Source organism: Nematolebias whitei, chromosome 8 (genome assembly GCF_014905685.2).
Source record: "Nematolebias whitei isolate Nwh7 chromosome 8, NemWhi1, whole genome shotgun sequence".
Taxonomy (NCBI): Eukaryota; Metazoa; Chordata; class Actinopteri; order Cyprinodontiformes; family Rivulidae; genus Nematolebias; species Nematolebias whitei.
Genome location: NC_056505.1, coordinates 464,575 through 483,808, shown reverse-complemented (window position 1 = coordinate 483,808; position 19,234 = coordinate 464,575). Strand labels below are relative to the sequence as shown.

Genomic DNA, 19,234 nt, shown 5'->3' with positions numbered 1-19,234 from the left:
TAAGACCCCGACACATACACCCCCACCCCTAGATGTGCTGTTGATGTGTGTTGTTGTATAGTGCCATTAAAAAGGAAAGAAGAAGGAGCAAAGGCTGGCATGGTGCCAGTTTCCCCTCCACCCCAACTCTATCCAAACCCTAGTGTCTAAATGCAACCGTTGTAAGTGAGCACAGGCACAGGGGGTGAGAGTAAGGTCATCCCACCACCCATAGCCATGTGCCCACCTCAAATTCCTATATATGAATGTCATGAGGATGTTATGAATGAATGTCTAAGGTGTACAATAAAATTGAGTCCCAGGTGGCTATGGTCAACAAAGATGTAAAATTGTTGCAGCACACCCGAGCCCAAACAACCCTAAATGTATGGAATTGAAATGAAGAGGGTGGAGGTGCATGGTGAGGGATGGGGAGAAATAACTGTGAGAGCAAATGCTCCCACAGGGAGTCAGCTCCCCCACTGACCCAACAGCCCCCCCCCCCCCCCCCTCCCCAAGGTCCACCCAGGGATTGAGGCCAAGACACCTCTCCATCTGGACCGACCGCCAGGCCCGCTGAGCTCCAGACCAGAGAGGGACAGAGCCCCGAGGGCCGCCAGAAGCTGCACCAGCAGCCTACACACCCGAGGGCCACCAGGACCCCCACAGACCGCAGTCAGCCCGCTACCAGATGGAGCCAAACCCCACCAGGACGACCCGGCCAAGAGCGCCCGCCCAACCGCCGACAGTGCAGGAAGCACCGGGAGCGAGCCCCCATCACAGGAATCAGAGATTTGATGGTTTGCCAGAATCTGTTGGGGTCATTTAGATTTTTGGAGGTCTGAGATAAGAAATAGTTGCGTTTTGCTGCTTTGATGGCAGTTGTGCATTTATTCCTCATCTGTCGAAAACTCAACCAATCAGTGTCTGAGACAGATTTTCTCGCTGTCGCCCAAAGATGGTCTCTCCTGTGCAGGAGGTCAGCTAGCTCTGGAGTAAACCAGGGGCTGTCATCCCTTTATTCTGAACTGCTCCTCCATTTCTTTTTAGAAAAAGTGGCAAACACCCAGGCACTCATTTCCCCACCAGCTCATGATCTGTCCATCCCATCTCAGTGTGTGGCTGTGTTTGACCACTCTGAGCCCATTTCTCTGTCCACTCTGGAGCAGGTAATGTGCAGCATGAAGCCATCTGGTTCCCCCTTTGATGTGGTCCCCCCTCGACTACTAAAGGAAGTTTTTCCTACCCTGGGTCCTTTTATCCTCGCTATTCTGAATAGCAGTTTATCCTCAGGTGTGGTGCCAAAGACTTTTAAACATGCTGCTGTCCAGCCCCTCCTGAAAAAACCTAACCTTGACCCCTCAGTCATGTCCAACTTCCGGCCTGTCTCCAGACTCCCATTCACCTCTAAACTACTGGAAAAAATTGTGGAGTCTCAGTTGAAACAGTTTTTGGGGGATCACGCTATCCTAGAGTTATACCAATCTGGCTTCAAATCTCTCCATAGCACTGAAACTGCTCTACTGAAGGTTTTTAATGACATTTTCATATCCACAGACGCAGGTGATTCTGTGCTGCTTGTCCTATTGGACCTCACATCTGCTTTTGACACCATCGACCACAAGATCCTCATTTCTAGACTGGAGCAGTGGGTGGGCATCACAGGGTCAGCCCTTAAATGATTTGGGTCCTACCTCTCTGACAGAACCTTCTGTGTCAATATCAAAGATTTTGGTTCGGCATCGACAGCGCTCCAGTGGGGGGTACCACAGTCCCCTTCTCTTTTCTTTATACCTGTTGCCACTAGGTGCTATCTTCCGCAAACACAACATACCCTTTCATTTCTACGCCGATGATTGCCAAATTTACTCCCCCCTGAGGCACAGAGGCACACGCTCTATTCAGCCTCTTCTTGACTGCCTGGCTGACATCCGGGACTGGATGGCTTTAAACTTCTTAAGTTTCAATGAGAAGAAGTCTGAAGTCATGCTGTTCCATCCCAGTGGCTCACTCATGAACCATGACATTGACCTTTTCTCTCTAGCCCCGCTAGAGAAACAAAAGGTCACTAATCTGGGGGTGATAATGGACCCGTCCTTAAAACTCAACAGTCACGTAAACATGATGGTCAAATCCTGTTTTTTTTCAGCTGAGACGACTGTCTAAGCTGAAGCCTATACTCTCCAAAAAGAACCTTGAGACAGTGATCCACGCCTTCATAACATCTAGGCTTGATTACTGCAATTCACTTCTGTTTGGAATCAGTCAGTCCTCCATTGCTCGTCTACAACTGGTCCAAAATGCTGCAGCCCGATTTTTAACTGGTACAGGCTGTAATGACTAGCGGAACCCAGATTGGTACAAGACCAGAACGAAGCAGACTCAGATCTTTAAAAGGAAGAAACAGTGTTTATTATATAAAGTGTAGGGGGTTTATATACATAAATGGCAGTCCTCCGGCGATCAGATGTAGGCGTCGGGAGCCAGGGTAGAAGGGGATCCACGACGCGCTCCAGAGATAGGGGCCGGGCGGAATGTACAAAGCAGGTCTGGCTGGAGGAAACAGGGCGACAGGACTGGCAAACAGAATCCGCTCGACGAGTCTGGCAGATGAGTGGCACGACAGGTCTGGCAGGCAGGTGGTTGACGAGGCAACAAGGATGGAGTCAAACAGGCACGGTACTGCGGGCATAAAGAACAAGGTAAGAGTATATCGTATACTCACACGTTTAGGCTGGAGGCATAAATACCAATAAAGCTCAATGCTCCAGCGATGAGTCACACAGGACTGCAGCCTTAAATAGAGGTGTTCCTCATCAGGTGGATGACCGTCAGCTGGTGTTAATTAACGGCCATCTTGGAGGAAGGCTGCAGACATTGGGACTCCTACAGTACCCCCCCCCCCCCTCAAGAATCGCCCCCAGGCGACCTGTGGCGTTTCTCAGGGTGGGCTTTGAAAAAGCTGGAGATCAGGCTGGGATCTAAGATGAACGATCTGGGGATCCATGACCTCTCCTTGGGACCGTAGCCCTCCCAGTCAACCAGATATTGGTAACCACGGCCCCGGCGACGGACATCCAGGATGGTCTTGACAGTGAAGGCCGGGTGGTTATCGATCAATCGGGCGGGAGGGGGGAGGTCGGCAGGCGGGCTCAAGGGACTCTCAGAAACTGGCTTGATTTGTGACACATGAAAAGTTGGGTGGATCTTCATGGAGGTTGGTAACTGAAGGCGGACTGCAGACAGGTTGATAATTTGGTTGATAGGAAACGGGCCGATGTATCGGGGCGCCAGCTTCCTAGGGGTGTCTTTGATATTAATTTCTTTGGTAGAAAGCCATACCTTTTGGCCCACCTGGTATGGTGGTGCTGAGGAGCGATGGCGATCGGCGAACCTCTTGTTCTGGGCTGCCGAGCGCAGTAGAGCTGTCTTGGTTTGACACCAGACTCGTCGGCAACGGTGAAAGTGATGCTGGACAGACGGGACTGAGATGTCGGCTTCCTGACTGGGGAACAGGGGAGGGATGTAACCAAGGGATGCCTCGAATGGTGACATTCCTATTGCCGAAGACCTGTGTGTGTTGTGGGCATACTCCACCCAGACCAAGTGCTGGCTCCAGGCTGAGGGGTTGCGTTCAACAACGCATCGGAGGGTGGTCTCAAGCTCCTGATTACATCGCTCAGCCTGGCCGTTGGACTGCGGGTGGTAACCAGAGGTAAGGCTGGTGGTTGCCCCCAACGTCTTGCAGAAGCTTCGCCAGACCTGCGAGATAAATTGAGGACCCCTGTCCGAGACGATATCAGAGGGAATGCCGTGAATACAGAAAACATGCTGAAAGAGCGTTTGGGCTGTCTCAAAGGCAGAGGGGAGCATAGGCAGGGTGATGAAATGGGCAGCTTTAGAGAAGCGGTCTCTGACTGTGAGTATGGTGGTGTTACCTTCGGACGGAGGCAGACCCGTAACGAAGTCCACAGATATATGTCACCAAGGGCGGCTGGGGGTGGGTAGAGGTTGTAGAAGTCCGGTAGGTGGTTGGTTACCAGTCTTATTCCTGGCACAGGTGGGGAAGGCTGATACAAAACTCTTGACATCGTGATTGAGAGTGGGCCACCAGAAATGGGTCTTGACGAGGGAGAGCATTACGAGAGATACCAGGGTGACAAGAAAGCTTATGGGAGTGTAGCCAATTTAGTACCTTGGCCCTCATGGTTGAGGGGATGAAAAGTTTCCCAGTAGGAGCGGTGCCAGGTTCATACTTTTGTGCCTCCAGGACCTCCTTTTCGATGGACCAGGTGAGGGCCCCTACGACACACACTGGTGGGATGATACTCTCCACCGTCTCTGGATCACTCGGAGGAGAAAACTGTCAGGAGAGCGCATCAGGCTTGATGTTCTTGGAACCAGGCCTAAAAGTTAAAACATAGTTGAATCGGTTGAAGAAAAGGGACCATCGTGCCTGTCTGGGAGTCAACCGCTTTGCATCTCTTAGGTAGGTGAGGTTTTTGTGGTCGGTCCAGATAAGGAATGGAGTAGCAGTACCCTCCAACCAATGGCGCCACTCCTCCAGGGCCAGTTTGACCGCCAACAACTCACGATTACCTACATCATAATTCCTCTCTGCTTGTGATAAACGCCTAGAAAAGAAGGCGCATGGGTGCACTTTATTGTCTTTTAGGGACCGTTGAGAGAGAACAGCACCCACACCAGTGTCCGAGGCATCAACTTCCAGAATAAACTGGCGTTTAGGGTCAGGGTGACACAAGACGGGAGTAGAGGAAAAAAGTCTCTTGAGCTTACCGAATGCAGCACCAGCCTCAGGAGTCCATTTGTAGGTTCGGTTGGTTGATGTAAGTTGTGTGAGAGGTGAGGCGATGCGACTGTAGTCCTTAATAAATCGCCTTAAGAAATTGGCAAAACCCAGAAAACGTTGGAACTGTTTCCGGGTTCTCGGGAACAGGCCAGTCCTCCACTGCCTTGGTCTTTTCTGGGTCCGTCCTATAACAACCCCTCTCAAAGATAAAGCCCAGGAATGATACAGAAGGTACGTGAAATTCACATTTTTCTCCCTTGACAAAAAGTTGGTTTTCATAAAGTCTTTGCAGTACCGTACGAACTTGTTTTACATGTTCTTCTTCATTGTGAGAATAAATGAGAATGTCGTCTAGGTATACGAAGATGAAGTGGCCGATAAAATCCCTGAGTAAGTCATTGACTAGAGCTTGAAATACTGCTTGGGCATTAGTCAACCCGAATGGCATCACTAAATATTCAAAATGTCCAAGCGGGGTCCTGAAGGCTGTTTTCCACTCATCACCCTCTTTAATCCGGACCAAGTGGTAAGCGTTTCTTAAATCAAGTTTAGAAAAGATTGTGGCAGATTGGAGGTGCTCATGAATGGAGTCAATTAAAGGTAAGGGGTACTTGTTTTTAATGGTGATGTTGTTTAGACCTCTGTAGTCAATGCAGGGTCGGAGGGTCTTGTCTTTCTTGGATACAAAGAAGAACCCCGCACCGACTGGAGAGGTGGATGGGCGAATTATACCAGAGTCGAGAGATTCCTCGATATATTTCTTCATGGACTCCCTTTCTGGTCCTGATAGATTGTATAGTCGACTGGCTGGTAGCGAGGCCCCAGGGAGGAGGTCGATGGCACAGTCGTACGGGCGATGAGGTTGTAGGGACAGAGCGCTTTGTTTATTAAACACAGGAGCAAGGTCATGATATACAGAAGGAACAGAAGACATGTCAGTTTTTTCTAAAATTTTAGTCTCCACAGGTTGGTTGGAGACTGCAGAGCGTAAACAATGTTTTAAGCAATTATCACTCCATCTTGGGATGCATCACAAACAATGATGATTCCAGCTACAGGCAAGAGGTAGAACACCTGGAGAGCTGGTGCAAAGAGAATAACCTTCACATCAATGTGAAGAAGACAAAGGAGATGATTGTGGACTTCAGAAGGAACAAAAACACCTACACCCCCCTGAACATAAGAGGATCTGCGGTGGAAGTGGTCTCCAGCTACAAGTACTTGGATGTACACATGAATGACAACCACAGCTGGAGCAACAACACCACCAGCCTGATCAAGAAAGCTCATCAGAGACTCTACTTCCTCACACGGCTGAGGCGAGCTGGTCTGGGAAGCTCAGTCCTCACCTCCTTCTACAGGTGTGCAGTGGAGAGCATCCTGTGCTCCAGCATCAACGTGTGGCATGGAGGCTGCACAGCTGCAGAAAGAAAAGCTTTGCAGAGAGTGGTGAAGGCTGCACAGAAATCTGTCGGAATCAGCCTCCCCACCATCACAGACATCTACACCTCCAGATGCAGGAAGAGGGCCACCTGCATCATGAAGGACCCCACCCACCCAGCACACACACTTTTTGCCCCACTCCCCTCAGGAAGGAGGTTAAGGAGCATTAAGTGTAGAACCACTAGACTGAGGAACAGCTTCTACCCTGAGGCTGTTAGACTCATGAATCTCTAACTAGAATAATCACTGTGAAAAACCATATCATGTTGCTGCTGATCTGTTTCAATGTTGATGTGTTCATGCGTGCACATTTGCTCACAGACTCATGTTCATGTTTGTGCTGATGTTCAATGTTTTATGTTATGAGTGCTTAGTGTATATTTAGTTGATGTTTTTCTTAGTTCATATCTTAGATGTTATTACTGTTTTTCTTAGACATTTTATTGTTGGATGTAACTGGGACCCCGTGTACATAATTTTGCTCCACCACATGTACCACATGAGGTGCGAATGACAATAAAGAAACTCTGACTCTGACTCTGACTCTCTGAGTTCGACCTATCTGCATAGGTTCGGGTTCCGGAGGTTCGGAGAAACGTCTGGTCGAAACTGCAGGTTGACTGGGAGGCGAGCCTGGAAATGAGTCTCCCTGGGACTTGTAGTTTCCCAGTGGTGTTCGGTGTAAACGAGGCTCACTTGAAGGCATCGCGGAACCGGAAGTGGTGAAGCGGTGGGAATTGTAGTTCCTTTCTCTTCGCCGTTCCCAGAAGCGTTCCTCTAAAGCTACTGCCAGGTCTATGAGCTCATCAAAGCTTTCAGGTTCGTCCCGTGTAGCGATCTGGTCCTTGATGGGTCAGACAGAGAGTGTAAAAAGGTACCTTGCAGTGCCGTTTCATTCCATCCGGTCTGGGCCGCGAGAATGCGGAACTCGAGGGCGTACTCCGCGACAGGTCGACTGCCCTGGCGTAGTCCGAGAAGCCGCTTTACGGCGTTCGGCTCCCGCAGCGGTCGATTGAAAATCTTCAGGAACTCCTTTAACAAGGTATCAAATGAAGCAGTCTCAACGTCATGGAACTGAAAATAAGAATTGGCCCAACGAAGTGCATCACCCTTTAATTGGTTAATGAAATACGTGATCTCAGCTGAGTCAGATGAATAGAGCTGAGGGGCTCCCTTGAAGGCAAGCTTACATTGTAGGATGAATCCTCCACACAGGCTGGGGTCTCCGTAAAAATATTCAGAGGGTTTAATGATTACCTGTTGGTTTGTTGGTGTGACTTCTGGTATTGGGTTGGAGGAGTTGTTTACAGGAGATGTACTAGATTCTGTAGAAGAAGGAGAGGGTCTTTGGTTTAGAGAAAAAAACATACCTCCAAGTTCTCTTAAATTCTCCTGGATTTCTTGCTGTTGGGTTAGAACTTGTTGAAGTATTCCCTCTATTCTGGTAATTCGTTCCATCTGCGAAGAGGACGAGGTCTGCTCGTCTCTGGTCTCGTTCTGGGTCTGTTTTGGCTGGAGCATTTCTGTAATGACTAGCGGAACCCAGATTGGTACAAGACCAGAACAAAGCAGACTCAGATCTTTAAAAGGAAGAAACAGTGTTTATTATATAAAGTGTAGGGGGTTTATATACATATATGGCAGTCCTCCGGCGATCAGATGTAGGCGTCGGGAGCCAGGGTAGAAGGGGATCCACGACACGCTCCAGAGATAGGGGCCGGGCGGAATGTACAAAGCAGGTCTGGCTGGAGGAAACAGGACGACAGGACTGGCAAACAGAATCCGCTCGATGAGTCTGGCAGATGAGTGGCACGACAGGTCTGGCAGGCAGGTGGTTGATGAGGCAACAAGGATGGAGTCAAACAGGCAGGGTACTGCGAGCATAAAGAACAAGGTAAGAGTATATCGTATACTCACACGTTTAGGCTGGAGGCATAAATACCAATAAAGCTCAATGCTCCAGCGATGAGTCACACAGGACTGCAGCCTTAAATAGAGGTGTTCCTCATCAGGTGGATGACTGTCAGCTGGTGTTAATTAACGGCCATCTTGGAGGAAGGCTGCAGACATTGGGACTTCTGCACAGGCTATAGAGAGCACATCACGCCAGTTTTGGCCTCCCTGCACTGGCTACCCATTCACCTTCGGATCCAATTCAAAATTCTCATGTATGTTTTTAAATCACGGAACAGTCCCGCCCCATCCTATCTCACTGATCTTCTGCAGCCATATGTCCCACCGCGCTCTCTGAGGTCAGCAGACCAGATGCTTCTCTCAGTCCCAGAAACCCGTCGTAAGCTCAGAGGTGACAGGGCTTTCTCTGTTGCAGGTCCACGACTGTGGAATGAGTTGCCACTGAGTGTCCGGCAGGCTCCCACACTCTCAGTCTTTAAGACTCGCTTGAAGACCCACTTCTATTCTCTTGCCTTTAACACATTGTGATTTGTTTTGGTCCGGTCTGTTCTCTACTCTATTGGCCATTTTAGTTAGCTTCTGCTGCTATTTGTATCTGTATTTCTATTTTATGTTTTCCTGTCCGCTGTACATGTTCGTTTTCTTTTGTACAGCACTTTGGTTGGCCTTGTTGCTGTTTTAAGTGCTCTATAAATAAATTGGTATGGTATGGTATGGTAACTGATGGAAAGGAGCATGTTTGTTCACAAAATAAATGAAGCTATTATGAAAATAGTTCCAAGCGGAGTTCACGTCATCAGTTAACAGAATACGATGCAAGTCAAAGTGAGACAGATCACAGAGGAATGACTGTTCACAAAAATGTTTCAGATCCCTTTTTTGAATTAATCTGGGCTTAAAAGGTGGAAGTTTAATATCTCTCAAAGCCACTGTCACACAATGATCACTCAAGATATTGGCAAATACCCCTGTAGCAGGGAATTTGTGAGGCATATTAGTTAGAAACAGGTCTAAGATGGTGGATTTTTCAGGACGGTTTTTGTTTAATCTAGTGGGAGAGTTGATCAATTGGATAAGATTGAGAGACAGGCAACATTCCTTGAATTTATCACAGAGGTGGGTTGACTTACACCAATCAATGTTGAGGTCTCCTACCAAAAGGATCTCTTTGAATTTTAAATTACTAAGAAATTCCATCAGGGAGGACAGAACCTCAGGTGTTGCTGAGAGTGGGCGGTAACAACAGACTACAGATAATATCTGGCCACCATTCAAGGTGATGTTTACAGCTAAGGCTTCAAACTGGTTTGGAATTGTTTTAGAAGACACAGGACTAGCAACCAAAGAATCTCTGATGTAAACAGCGACTCCCCCCCCCCTTTTTTTTTTTTGACGATCACAGTGGTAGATGTTAAAACCATTTATTGCCAGGTCATTATAGAGTACAGATTTGTTGAGCCAGGTTTCAGAGATGAAGATTACATCTGCCCCAGAAGAACTGACCAGAATTTTCAAGGCATCAAGTTTTTTCAGATGGCTATGAGCGTTTACGTGTAGAAAATGAAGATCAGACACATTCTTAAAGTCATTTGGTGTCATATAAATAGTGGGGGGTCCAGGGTTGAGTTGAATCCTTGAGAGAAGTAACAACATTAATATCAGACATTTTCTTGAGTTTTTTGTGACTGATGTGTAATTACAGAAGTTAACAGTGTGACAATTAGCCCCCATAATCGAACCATGAGAAACATTAATGAAGATGCGATCATTCAGAATCCAAAAACAGTGAAAGTTGCAGTGATGGGCAGATCCAGGTGTATTAACAAGATTCAGTGACTCCAGATAATCTGACATCTGAAAATAGTGACAGTAATATGAATGAAGCAGAAAAGTTTCAGACCATAAAACGTCACAGTTCAAATGGGCAAACAAACCCGAGGAGGTGGCCCAACTGCAGTTTGAGTTGGGCTGAGGGGGGCTCCGGCCCCCCAGTGAAGATGGATGGATGCTCCCATGGGAAACGGAAGCTGGGTCCAGAACCAACAGGCCGAAACAGAAACAGATAATTCACAGCAAATAGCAGAGCGAGCTGCCAGAAAATCCTTCTGAAGTGAAAGGCATGATCCTAGCTCGTTTCAGGTCAACAGGGGCCAACAGCGTGATCCGGAATAAAATTAATTATTATCCAGGTGAGTTTGGATGGAGGTCTGCAGCAACTCCGATACAAACTCCGAACTTTTCTCGAGCACCATGCAGCCCTGCTCCTTCACGCTGCTCCTCCGCTTCTCTGCACGACACCTCTGCACCCAACAGCACGAGAGGCACCCCTGGTGAACAACGAGACTGACCGGAGAGGCTGAAGTCGACACTGGTCCAGTCCAGTTCTGCTCCAGTTTGGCTCCGGCGCTCCACAGCATGAGAGACGAAGAGGCTGAAGTTGTCCCTGGCCCGGTTCTGCTCCGGTCCGGCGGCGCTTCAAAGCACCGGAGCGTCTCCTCAAGGCGAAAACAGCGATTCCACGGAGGTGGACAGTCCTTCGTTAAAAGTAACGGGCTGCTCACTGAAGCTGAGGCCGGATGTGTTGAAGACGAAGTCCCCCACAGCCAACTCGGTTCGGTTCTGGTCCAGTTCGAGGGTCACAGGTACACTTCCCCCACACCAATGAAGACACCACGAGGGCCAGTCCAGTAGAAAACCAGCGAAATACCACCCGGCGATTTTTGTCGGAACCAGGTAGAACCACAAAGGTCCAGATGAGAAGTTCGTTGGGGTCCAGAGAGGGAGAGAAAAAAACACCGGACCTACGTGTGATGACTCCCCAGCTCGAGGGGTCACCTGGCCGGCAGGGTGCGCTCAGAGTGACCGGTGGGGTGGGGGCGGCCGGTCCTGGACCAAAATATATTTTTGGACAGTCCCGTCTGACTCTCTCAGTCACTGAATACCGAATTCGGTTGGAAGGAGGACCAACTTTAGTCCGGTTCGAAAAAACGGGTCAGTTTGATGACAAAAGACTGCAGAGAAGCTGGAGGGAGCTGCTGTCCATCAGCTCGCCGGAAGTGAAGTGATTAAAAACATATTATGAATATATTAAAAACAGGAACATGTCTGTTGGTTTATGCCATGAACTTAGCAGGTGTTTGAAGCCATTTAACATTTTATTTTATTTTATTTTATTCATTTATTCATTCATTTAAAAGAAACAATAAAAAAATCAAAAAGAAAACATTGAATGAAAAGAGTGTAGATTAAGAAAAATATTTCTTATATCTTCCCCTTATTTAAAAAAATATAAAATAACTTTAAACAATCACTTAAATTAATCACTTTAATATCCACTTTAAAGCTAGGAATAAAAAAACATGTTTTGTGTTAGCAGAATTTAATTCTAACTTTAAAACTTATCCAACATTAATACAACTTACCTCAAGTTGCCTTTTTGGACATGCATGCATATATTTGTACAAATTGTACTTGAGAGGAGATTATTACAGCCTCGTTTAAAATCGATGATGATCATGATATCGGATCTGGATCGGTATGGGCCGATATTCAGATGTAGGTATCGGGATCGGATCGGAAGTAAAAAAAGTGGATCGGTGCATCCCTAATTGAAAGACCGAAATGCACAAAACTTGGCATGACTCATCCCGGTTGGATGCCCGACGATTCACTGTGGTCATATTTTGACGTCATCAAAGCCCCGCCCCCTCGTAACAGGAAGTCTCTTTTTTAAATTGGAATGCTCCCTCTTTGACACACTTGACCTAATTAGGATGATCCTGTGTTAGAAGACAGATAATATGGTCTGACTTCATTTAAGATGCAAACAGTTTTTGCTTGAGGATGTGGGCGTGGCGGCATGGCGAATTAAGAAGTGACGCCGTTGTAATACATTTGGCTCTAAATTGCACAGATTTCAGCTGAGGTGCAACAAAATCACTATGATCGACCATTATCTGCCCCTTGAACAGGTATCCATGATATGTGACCAATAGCCTCCATAACGCCACCTACATTATTCCTACAGTTATAGCTCAGTGATACATAATCTGATCTGCACCAGATTTATTGAGTGTCATCAGTGAGGACTTTTAGACACATTGAATTTGTGGTTTAACATATGACTCTAGTGCGCCCCCTAGATTATTCCAACATTTAGATCTTAATGATACATCATCCTATCTGCACCAGATTTTTGGTGCGTAATCTGTGAGCATTTTTAGACACATTGGTATTGTTGTTTAACGTATGACTCAAGTGCACCCCCTAGATTTTTCAAAATGTTATATCTCAATGATATATTATTCAATCTGCACCAGAATTTTTGGGTGTGATCAGTGAGCACTTCTATATACATTTGTGTTGTTATTTAACATTTGACTCAAGTGCGCCCCCTAGATTATTCCAAAAGTTATATCTCAGTGATATATCATCTGATCGGAACCAGATTTTGGCTGTGTCATTAGTGAACACTTATAGACGCATTGGTATTGTTTTTTAACTTTTGACTCCACTGCACCCCCTAGATTATTCAAACTGTTATATCTCTGTGAAATATAATCCGTTCTACGTCAGATTGTTGAAATGTCATTAGTGAGCACTTGTACACACACTGGTATTGCTGTTTAACTTTTGATTCCAGTACGCCCCTAGATTATTCCAATAGTTAGATCTCTGTGAAAGATCATCCAATATGTACCAGATTTTATGTGTGTGATCAGTGAGAACTTGTAGACACACTGATGTTGTTCTTTAACATTGGACTCAAGTGCGCTCCCTACAGTATTCCAACAGTTATATCTTAGTGATACATCATCCAATCTGAACCTGACATTTTGTGCTTGATCAGTGAGCACTTGTACACACATTGGTATTGTTGATTCATGACATAACTTAAGCCCCACCTACTCAGAGAAAAAAATGGTTGATTATTGAATGAGACTTCCAGCTTCACACTGTATAAGATATTAGTTTGAAACTTTGTTCACCAATTGTTGATTACCACATATGACATGTTGGAAAGCATAAAGGAAGTGCTTGTCAAACATTCACCACAAAACAGGAAGTCACCGTAACTCCTGTCTGGAAGGTCACATTTCGCCTATACTTGGAAGACCTGCAGCTGGACAAGTAACGAGAAGGACGGAAGGCCATGTCGAAGATTTGAGAAATGCTCCCCGTGGTAAACGCATGCGGGATTGGAACGACAGCGTTCGCAATGGCGACTGGGTGGACTAACTGCAGCTCACGCAGTCGCCATAAGGCCGGAGCGGCACTTTGCTGCGAGGGCCTCCAATGCTGCTTGCAGCTTTAATTTTATACTGTAGCTGCTGCTAATCTGGACTGGGTTATACAAGTTGCTCATTTTTATAATAATAATAATAATAATTTAGTTTGATATTCTGCAGCAGGTTAGTCCATCAGTGGGAGCTCAGTAACATGGCTGCAGCATCACACGCTGGACATGTGGAAATGTGTTTCTATGAGGTTTTCAAACGTAAAACTCTCTTGTGAAAGTGTACCCCTGTGAAAAGAAAATTCATAACATTTACAGTATATTAAAGTTCATAAGTTTGATATTTATATACTGGTTGAAAATAGCCCTGTGAGAAATTCATAGTAAAGTTAATAAAAAGTAAAAAGTTCATAAAATTCAAATTCAAATAGAAGTTCAAATTTTTTCAAAGAACTCTGGCTAGTTACTGTAGCTCACATATAATATCCATCCATCCATTATCTTTACCGTTTATTCCATTTTGGGTCACGGGGGTCGCTGGTGCCCATGTCCAGCAATCACTGTGCGAGGGGCGGGGTACACCCTGGACGGGTCGCAAGTCCATCACAGGGCCACATAGAGACAAACGAGACAAACAACCATTCACTCTCTCACTCACACCTAGGGACAATTTAGAGTTACCAATCAGCCTAACATGCATGTTTTTGGTCTGTGGGAGGAAACCGGAGTACCCGGAGAAAACCCACGCATGCACGGAGAGAACACGCAAACTCCACCCAGGAGGCCCCTGGACTCTCAGTTTTCAAATCCTGCTTTAAAACTTACAACTATTCCCTAGCTTTCAACGCTATATGATCTGTGTTTGAACCTGTATGCTCCACACTGGGTTAGTCATTATGTTTATTATCTACGACTATTTTGTGTCAATATTTTGAATTTACTCCATTTTGTATTTTGCTTTGTGCGTTGCCTGTTTTCTGTTTGTACAGCACTTTGGTTGGCCTTATCGCTGTTTTAAGTGCTCTATAAATAAAATGGTATGGCATGGCATGGCATGGCATGGTATGGTATGGTATGGTGGATGGATGGATGGATGGATGGATGGATGGTTGTATGGATTTATAGATGATGGATGAATGTATGGATGGAATGCTCAATGATGGAAGGATGAATGAATGGATGGTGGATGGATAAATTAATGGATTGATGGATGTATGCATGTATGGATGATGGATGAATGGATAGTTTGATGGATGATGGATGGATGGATGGATGGATGGTTGTTTGGATGGATGAATGGACAAATGTAAGGATGAATAGATGGATTGATATATGCATTTATGGATGAATGGATGAATTTATGGATGGCTGTATGGATGATAGATGAATGGATTGATCAATGAATTAGAGATCTGGTTCTGCTGGAGGTTTCTTCCTTTTAAAAGGGAGTTTTTCTTTCCACTGTCTCCACTGTGCTTGCTCAGGGTGAGAGAATGTAACGAAGCCAAGATTCAACTTGTCTGCTGAATTCCTTAGATAGAGAACTTTACTAAGTGGCTTTTATGTGAATGTTCCTGTAAAGTGCCCTGAGACAATTTTGTTGTGATTTGGCGCTATATAAATAAACTGAATTGAACTGATGTATGGATGGATTGATGGATGACGGATGGATGGATAATGAATAGATGGATGAATGAATGGATGATGAATGGATGGATGATGAATGGATGATGGATGGATGAATGGATTAAAGCTACTTTGCTAAATAAAAACAACACTACACTCAGATTGTTGTGCCCTGTGCTGGTTTTGTTTGATTCATCTCTTCCAGCAGTTTCCCCAGGTGCTCTGAACATCTTACCATCCGGTGAATGCCAGTTCTTCTCCTAGTTCATGCTGCTCTGGCATCTCTGTGTCCTCAGAGAGACCTCCCCCTCCTTCAGTTGTACCATTCATCTGTCCCAGTTCATTCAAGGAAAGCACAGACTTTCTGCAGACAACACACAAATAACAGGTGGAGGTATAAATGTATTTTTGTCCTTGTAAGCTTTGATCAATGCCGGCATAGAGGCATGATTACATCATTTTATCTCTTGCTTTCAATCAGGAGCTCATTTTGCTTTTAAGTCTAGAGCTTTGATGAAACAAAGTGATTTTGCTGATAACCATCACACGTATTGTTGCTTGTGCTAGCACAGCAGCTTGATCTTTGAGAAATTCTAACCTTTTGTCAGCTGAAGGGATTTTTTTCGGTGGCTCAATACGAATTTTAGGATCCCATTCTCCAGGTGGAAGCACGATCACTTCATCTAAAAACTCATCTATGCCAGCTATAAGGTCCTCCCGATCTCTGGCTTTGTAGGCTACATCACTGAAAAGCTGAGGAAGGGACAAAGAGAGAGACTTTTTCACTTGAACAATAATACAACTGATCAAGACACTATACCGGAACTTTTAAGATAAAAGGCAGCATGTAAATGGTAAATGGTAAATACACTGTAATTATATAGCACCTTTCTCTCTTATCAAGACACGCATGGATCTGGAAATTTGTGAAGAAAAATGTTTTTTAAAAAATGAATACTTGAGCTTTCAACAATTTTCTCCTGAACAGGTTCATAGTATCTGAACTTTCAGATGAAATAATTTGATGGTTTCAACTTTATCTTGTAATAAGGTCAATGGGTTAGAGCTAACTCCACATCCTATAAACTGTGTAAATGTGCTGAATGGGAATTCCACAAGGTTCAATTTTGGGCTCTTTTCTTTTTGGTGACATAATAATGACCAGAGAGCTGTAAAAAAGCTAAACATCAAATGTATGCAGACAACACAACTGTATATGTGTCTGCAAAAACTTCCCAGACAGCAGAAGAATACAGTCTGAAGACAGGGCTGGCGTGTCACAATATCTTCAAATTAATACTTTACCTTTGATTTATAAATAAACAATATTGATGTGCTTTTTGATTGACAAGAAAGTCCAAAACTCTGGAATAAATATTAATAGGAAAATTGTAGACGAGTTCAAATGTGTAGGAATTTCTGTAGAATTTAATCTTAGGTTTCATTTACATGAAAACAGACTGTGCAACACTGTCAGACCTAATTCGATTTCCCTCTGTTTCAATAAACAGTGTACATCGCCTAAGGCAACACAACAATAAATTCAAATATTCCTATCTCTCACATTATTTGAGAGTTTTGGCACAAGCTAATCAAACAAGCAGTACATCTATGTCCCTTGCCACTGAGGGATTTGAACAGTGGATGTTTGTTTTTGAAATGAGTGTTTTTATCTGGACTGGAACTGAACAGAGAATGAAGTAAACCTTAATTATTTTGGTGCACAATAATCAAGTGGGTAAGTTTTTGTACTAGACCAAGGCAGCACAGAGTGATGGAGCCTGACGAATGGAAAGATACATTTACCCACCATCAGGTGCAACTGTGGAGTGCGGGGGGGGGGGGGGGGGGGGTTAATGGTAGCCTTGGAATCATTTAAGGAAAATATACTTTTAAGCAATATAAAAACTGCAAAGTGGTGGCCATCTTGGATTTTGACTTGGCAACCCAATTTAAAAAAAAATGTTTAAGACTAGATGCAGGCACACAACAAAAAGGCGCTGGTACCTCACTCATTTTTAAGTTATCATTCATTCAACCTTTATTTCTACAGGTAAATCCCATTGAGCCTCGAGGACTCATTTACAAGAGAGACCTGATTTCAACAAAGATTGCTGATAACAATGGACAACAGTGACAACAATTGACAAATATAAAAACGCATACAGATTTTATTTTATTTTTCTACAAATAAGATGGCAAAAAAGTAACAAAAACAGTTAGATTCTAAGGCGAATGTAGAAAACTAAAAACAGGAACATATCTGCATTAGTCCTTGCCAGGAGTCCAACAGATTAAATCATCGTTATAAATTATCATGCTCACAACATACTTTTGTGAATAATCATGTATTTCTGTTTCTCATGTGAAAGGTTACTGTAACAATAAGCCATGCATCAAGTCACTGAAAAAATTAATGAGAAACATACATATTTTAAAGAGGGAAATGCTGAGAAAGGAAAATAAGCCAAGAAGCTGGTTAGAACATAAATTAAAAAAGTTAAACTTATAAGGAAAAACTTGAACAACATTTTAAGAGTAGTCCTTTAAAAATTAATCTTATATCAATCAAGATGGCAGCGCACGCACATGCTACAGCTTCTCTCTCTCCCGACAAAACTGTGTTTTCGGGGGGGGGGGGGGCGGTCCTGCAAGCCGCAATGTGCTTGTACGTCTTTGTCATGTCTACATGTCTTAAAATGCAAGTATAGCCATGAGTTCCTGCTTGATGTCGGAAAAACCACACTTTTAGGAATAAACAGCAAACTCGAAGAAGAGCTACGTGACTGTGACCTGCTCTGGAAGCCAGTACCATCACAGAACCTCACTCCTTCATCATGCCCACAGTGAAAGTGCCATAAGTGGCACGACAGGAAGCAGAAGCGGGGTAAGCGCGGAGGTATCCGAGCTAGGCTAGCAGCTAGCCCACACAAGATGGCCGTCCCATCCATTGTTTGGGCTAATGTTGGTTCGTTCAACCAATCAGGAAGTTCTCAGAGGAACCGGAAGTGACCTCTTTAAAAGGGTCGACACTTCCTAGTTCCAAGCAGAACAAAGTTCCAAGCTGAACAACGTTCCAGAGCAGAACAAGAGTTCCAGGGAGAACCTCGAACGAGAAGTTCCTGAACGAGAAGTTCAGAGGAACAGAAGTTCCGAGCAGTTTCTAATGGAGTGACGAGAGTCCGTCGATGCCACAACGTCTCGCTGTGGCTCTACCCGAAGAACGCTCTGAACAATGAGGAAGTCTGTTCTGTGATGATCTCACGACTCCTGAGGTCACAGCTGTTCTTACGGAGACGCTGAAAAAAGTTGAAAGAAAACTCTACACCGGAGCCGAAACTATCGTCTGCAAAGGTAAAAGAGTCGATCTTCACTTGCGAGTGTACCGTGGGTTAAGCTGCGTCCAAAGGAGCGTGTTGTTCTGGTTATACAGACACATTCCCTCACCCATCTCTCTCCATTTAAACTTCATTTTCCCATCTTTAAAACTCTTCTATCTGCCATTAATTAATCCAGATATTTTCAGAAATGTCTGTTGTATTTCAGTTGCAAGTGTGAAATCATGGCCATATGATTTCTCATTGTAAAGCTCATTAATTAAGCTGTGTTAATTGTAATCAATCTGCCAATTATTGTAAATGTGTGATGTGTTTAAATCGTTTTTAATTAAACGACTCACTGTTTTGGTGGGTCAAAGATAAAACACGTTTCCGTCCACATTTTAATCATTCAAGGCACGATAGTACTCAGTCCAGAAAAATGAAAGAATCCATTTAAATAAAGGATAATATCAGACGCATATTATCTCTCATTACACTGCTGATGCCAAAAAGCAGAGTCCCTGCTATTATAAGTCCAAATATGTAAACATCTTCAACATCTTCTTGAGACAGAACAGAGAGGCACATCATCTGCCACATTCCCCATGAATCCATGACGTACCCCACAGCGTGAGTCTCAGCTGGACATGCCGGTTCCCCAGGACCTTGTCGCTTTGACGAAAAAATCTTATCAATAGAGTTGAACGCCCACGATACCAAATCCATAATCTTCTTAATTTATGTTCGGGAGATGAGACCCAGGCGCTTCAGAAAGAAAGACAGCAGCGCAGGAAGAAGGAAAAAAACGGGGGGAGGAGAAATTGAAGCTGCCAACTCGGTCAGAGCCTGGGAGGAAAAGACCTGGACCTATACCTGGACCTACCATTCTATGTTCGTCTGTCTCTA

The 19,234-nt window shown here is 44.7% G+C and overlaps 1 protein-coding gene across 1 annotated transcript in view; it reads right to left on the bottom strand.

Moving 5' to 3' along the window:
* slc4a5a (solute carrier family 4 member 5a) overlaps positions 1–19,234 on the bottom strand; it is a 205,987-nt gene that overhangs the window by 100,920 nt on the left and 85,833 nt on the right. The window contains exons 10-11 of the mRNA XM_037679966.1: positions 15,607–15,761; positions 15,244–15,372 (exon numbers count right to left, since the gene is read on the bottom strand). Coding sequence (XP_037535894.1) covers positions 15,244–15,372; positions 15,607–15,761 — 284 coding nt within the window. The remainder of the gene's footprint in view (positions 1–15,243; positions 15,373–15,606; positions 15,762–19,234) is intronic.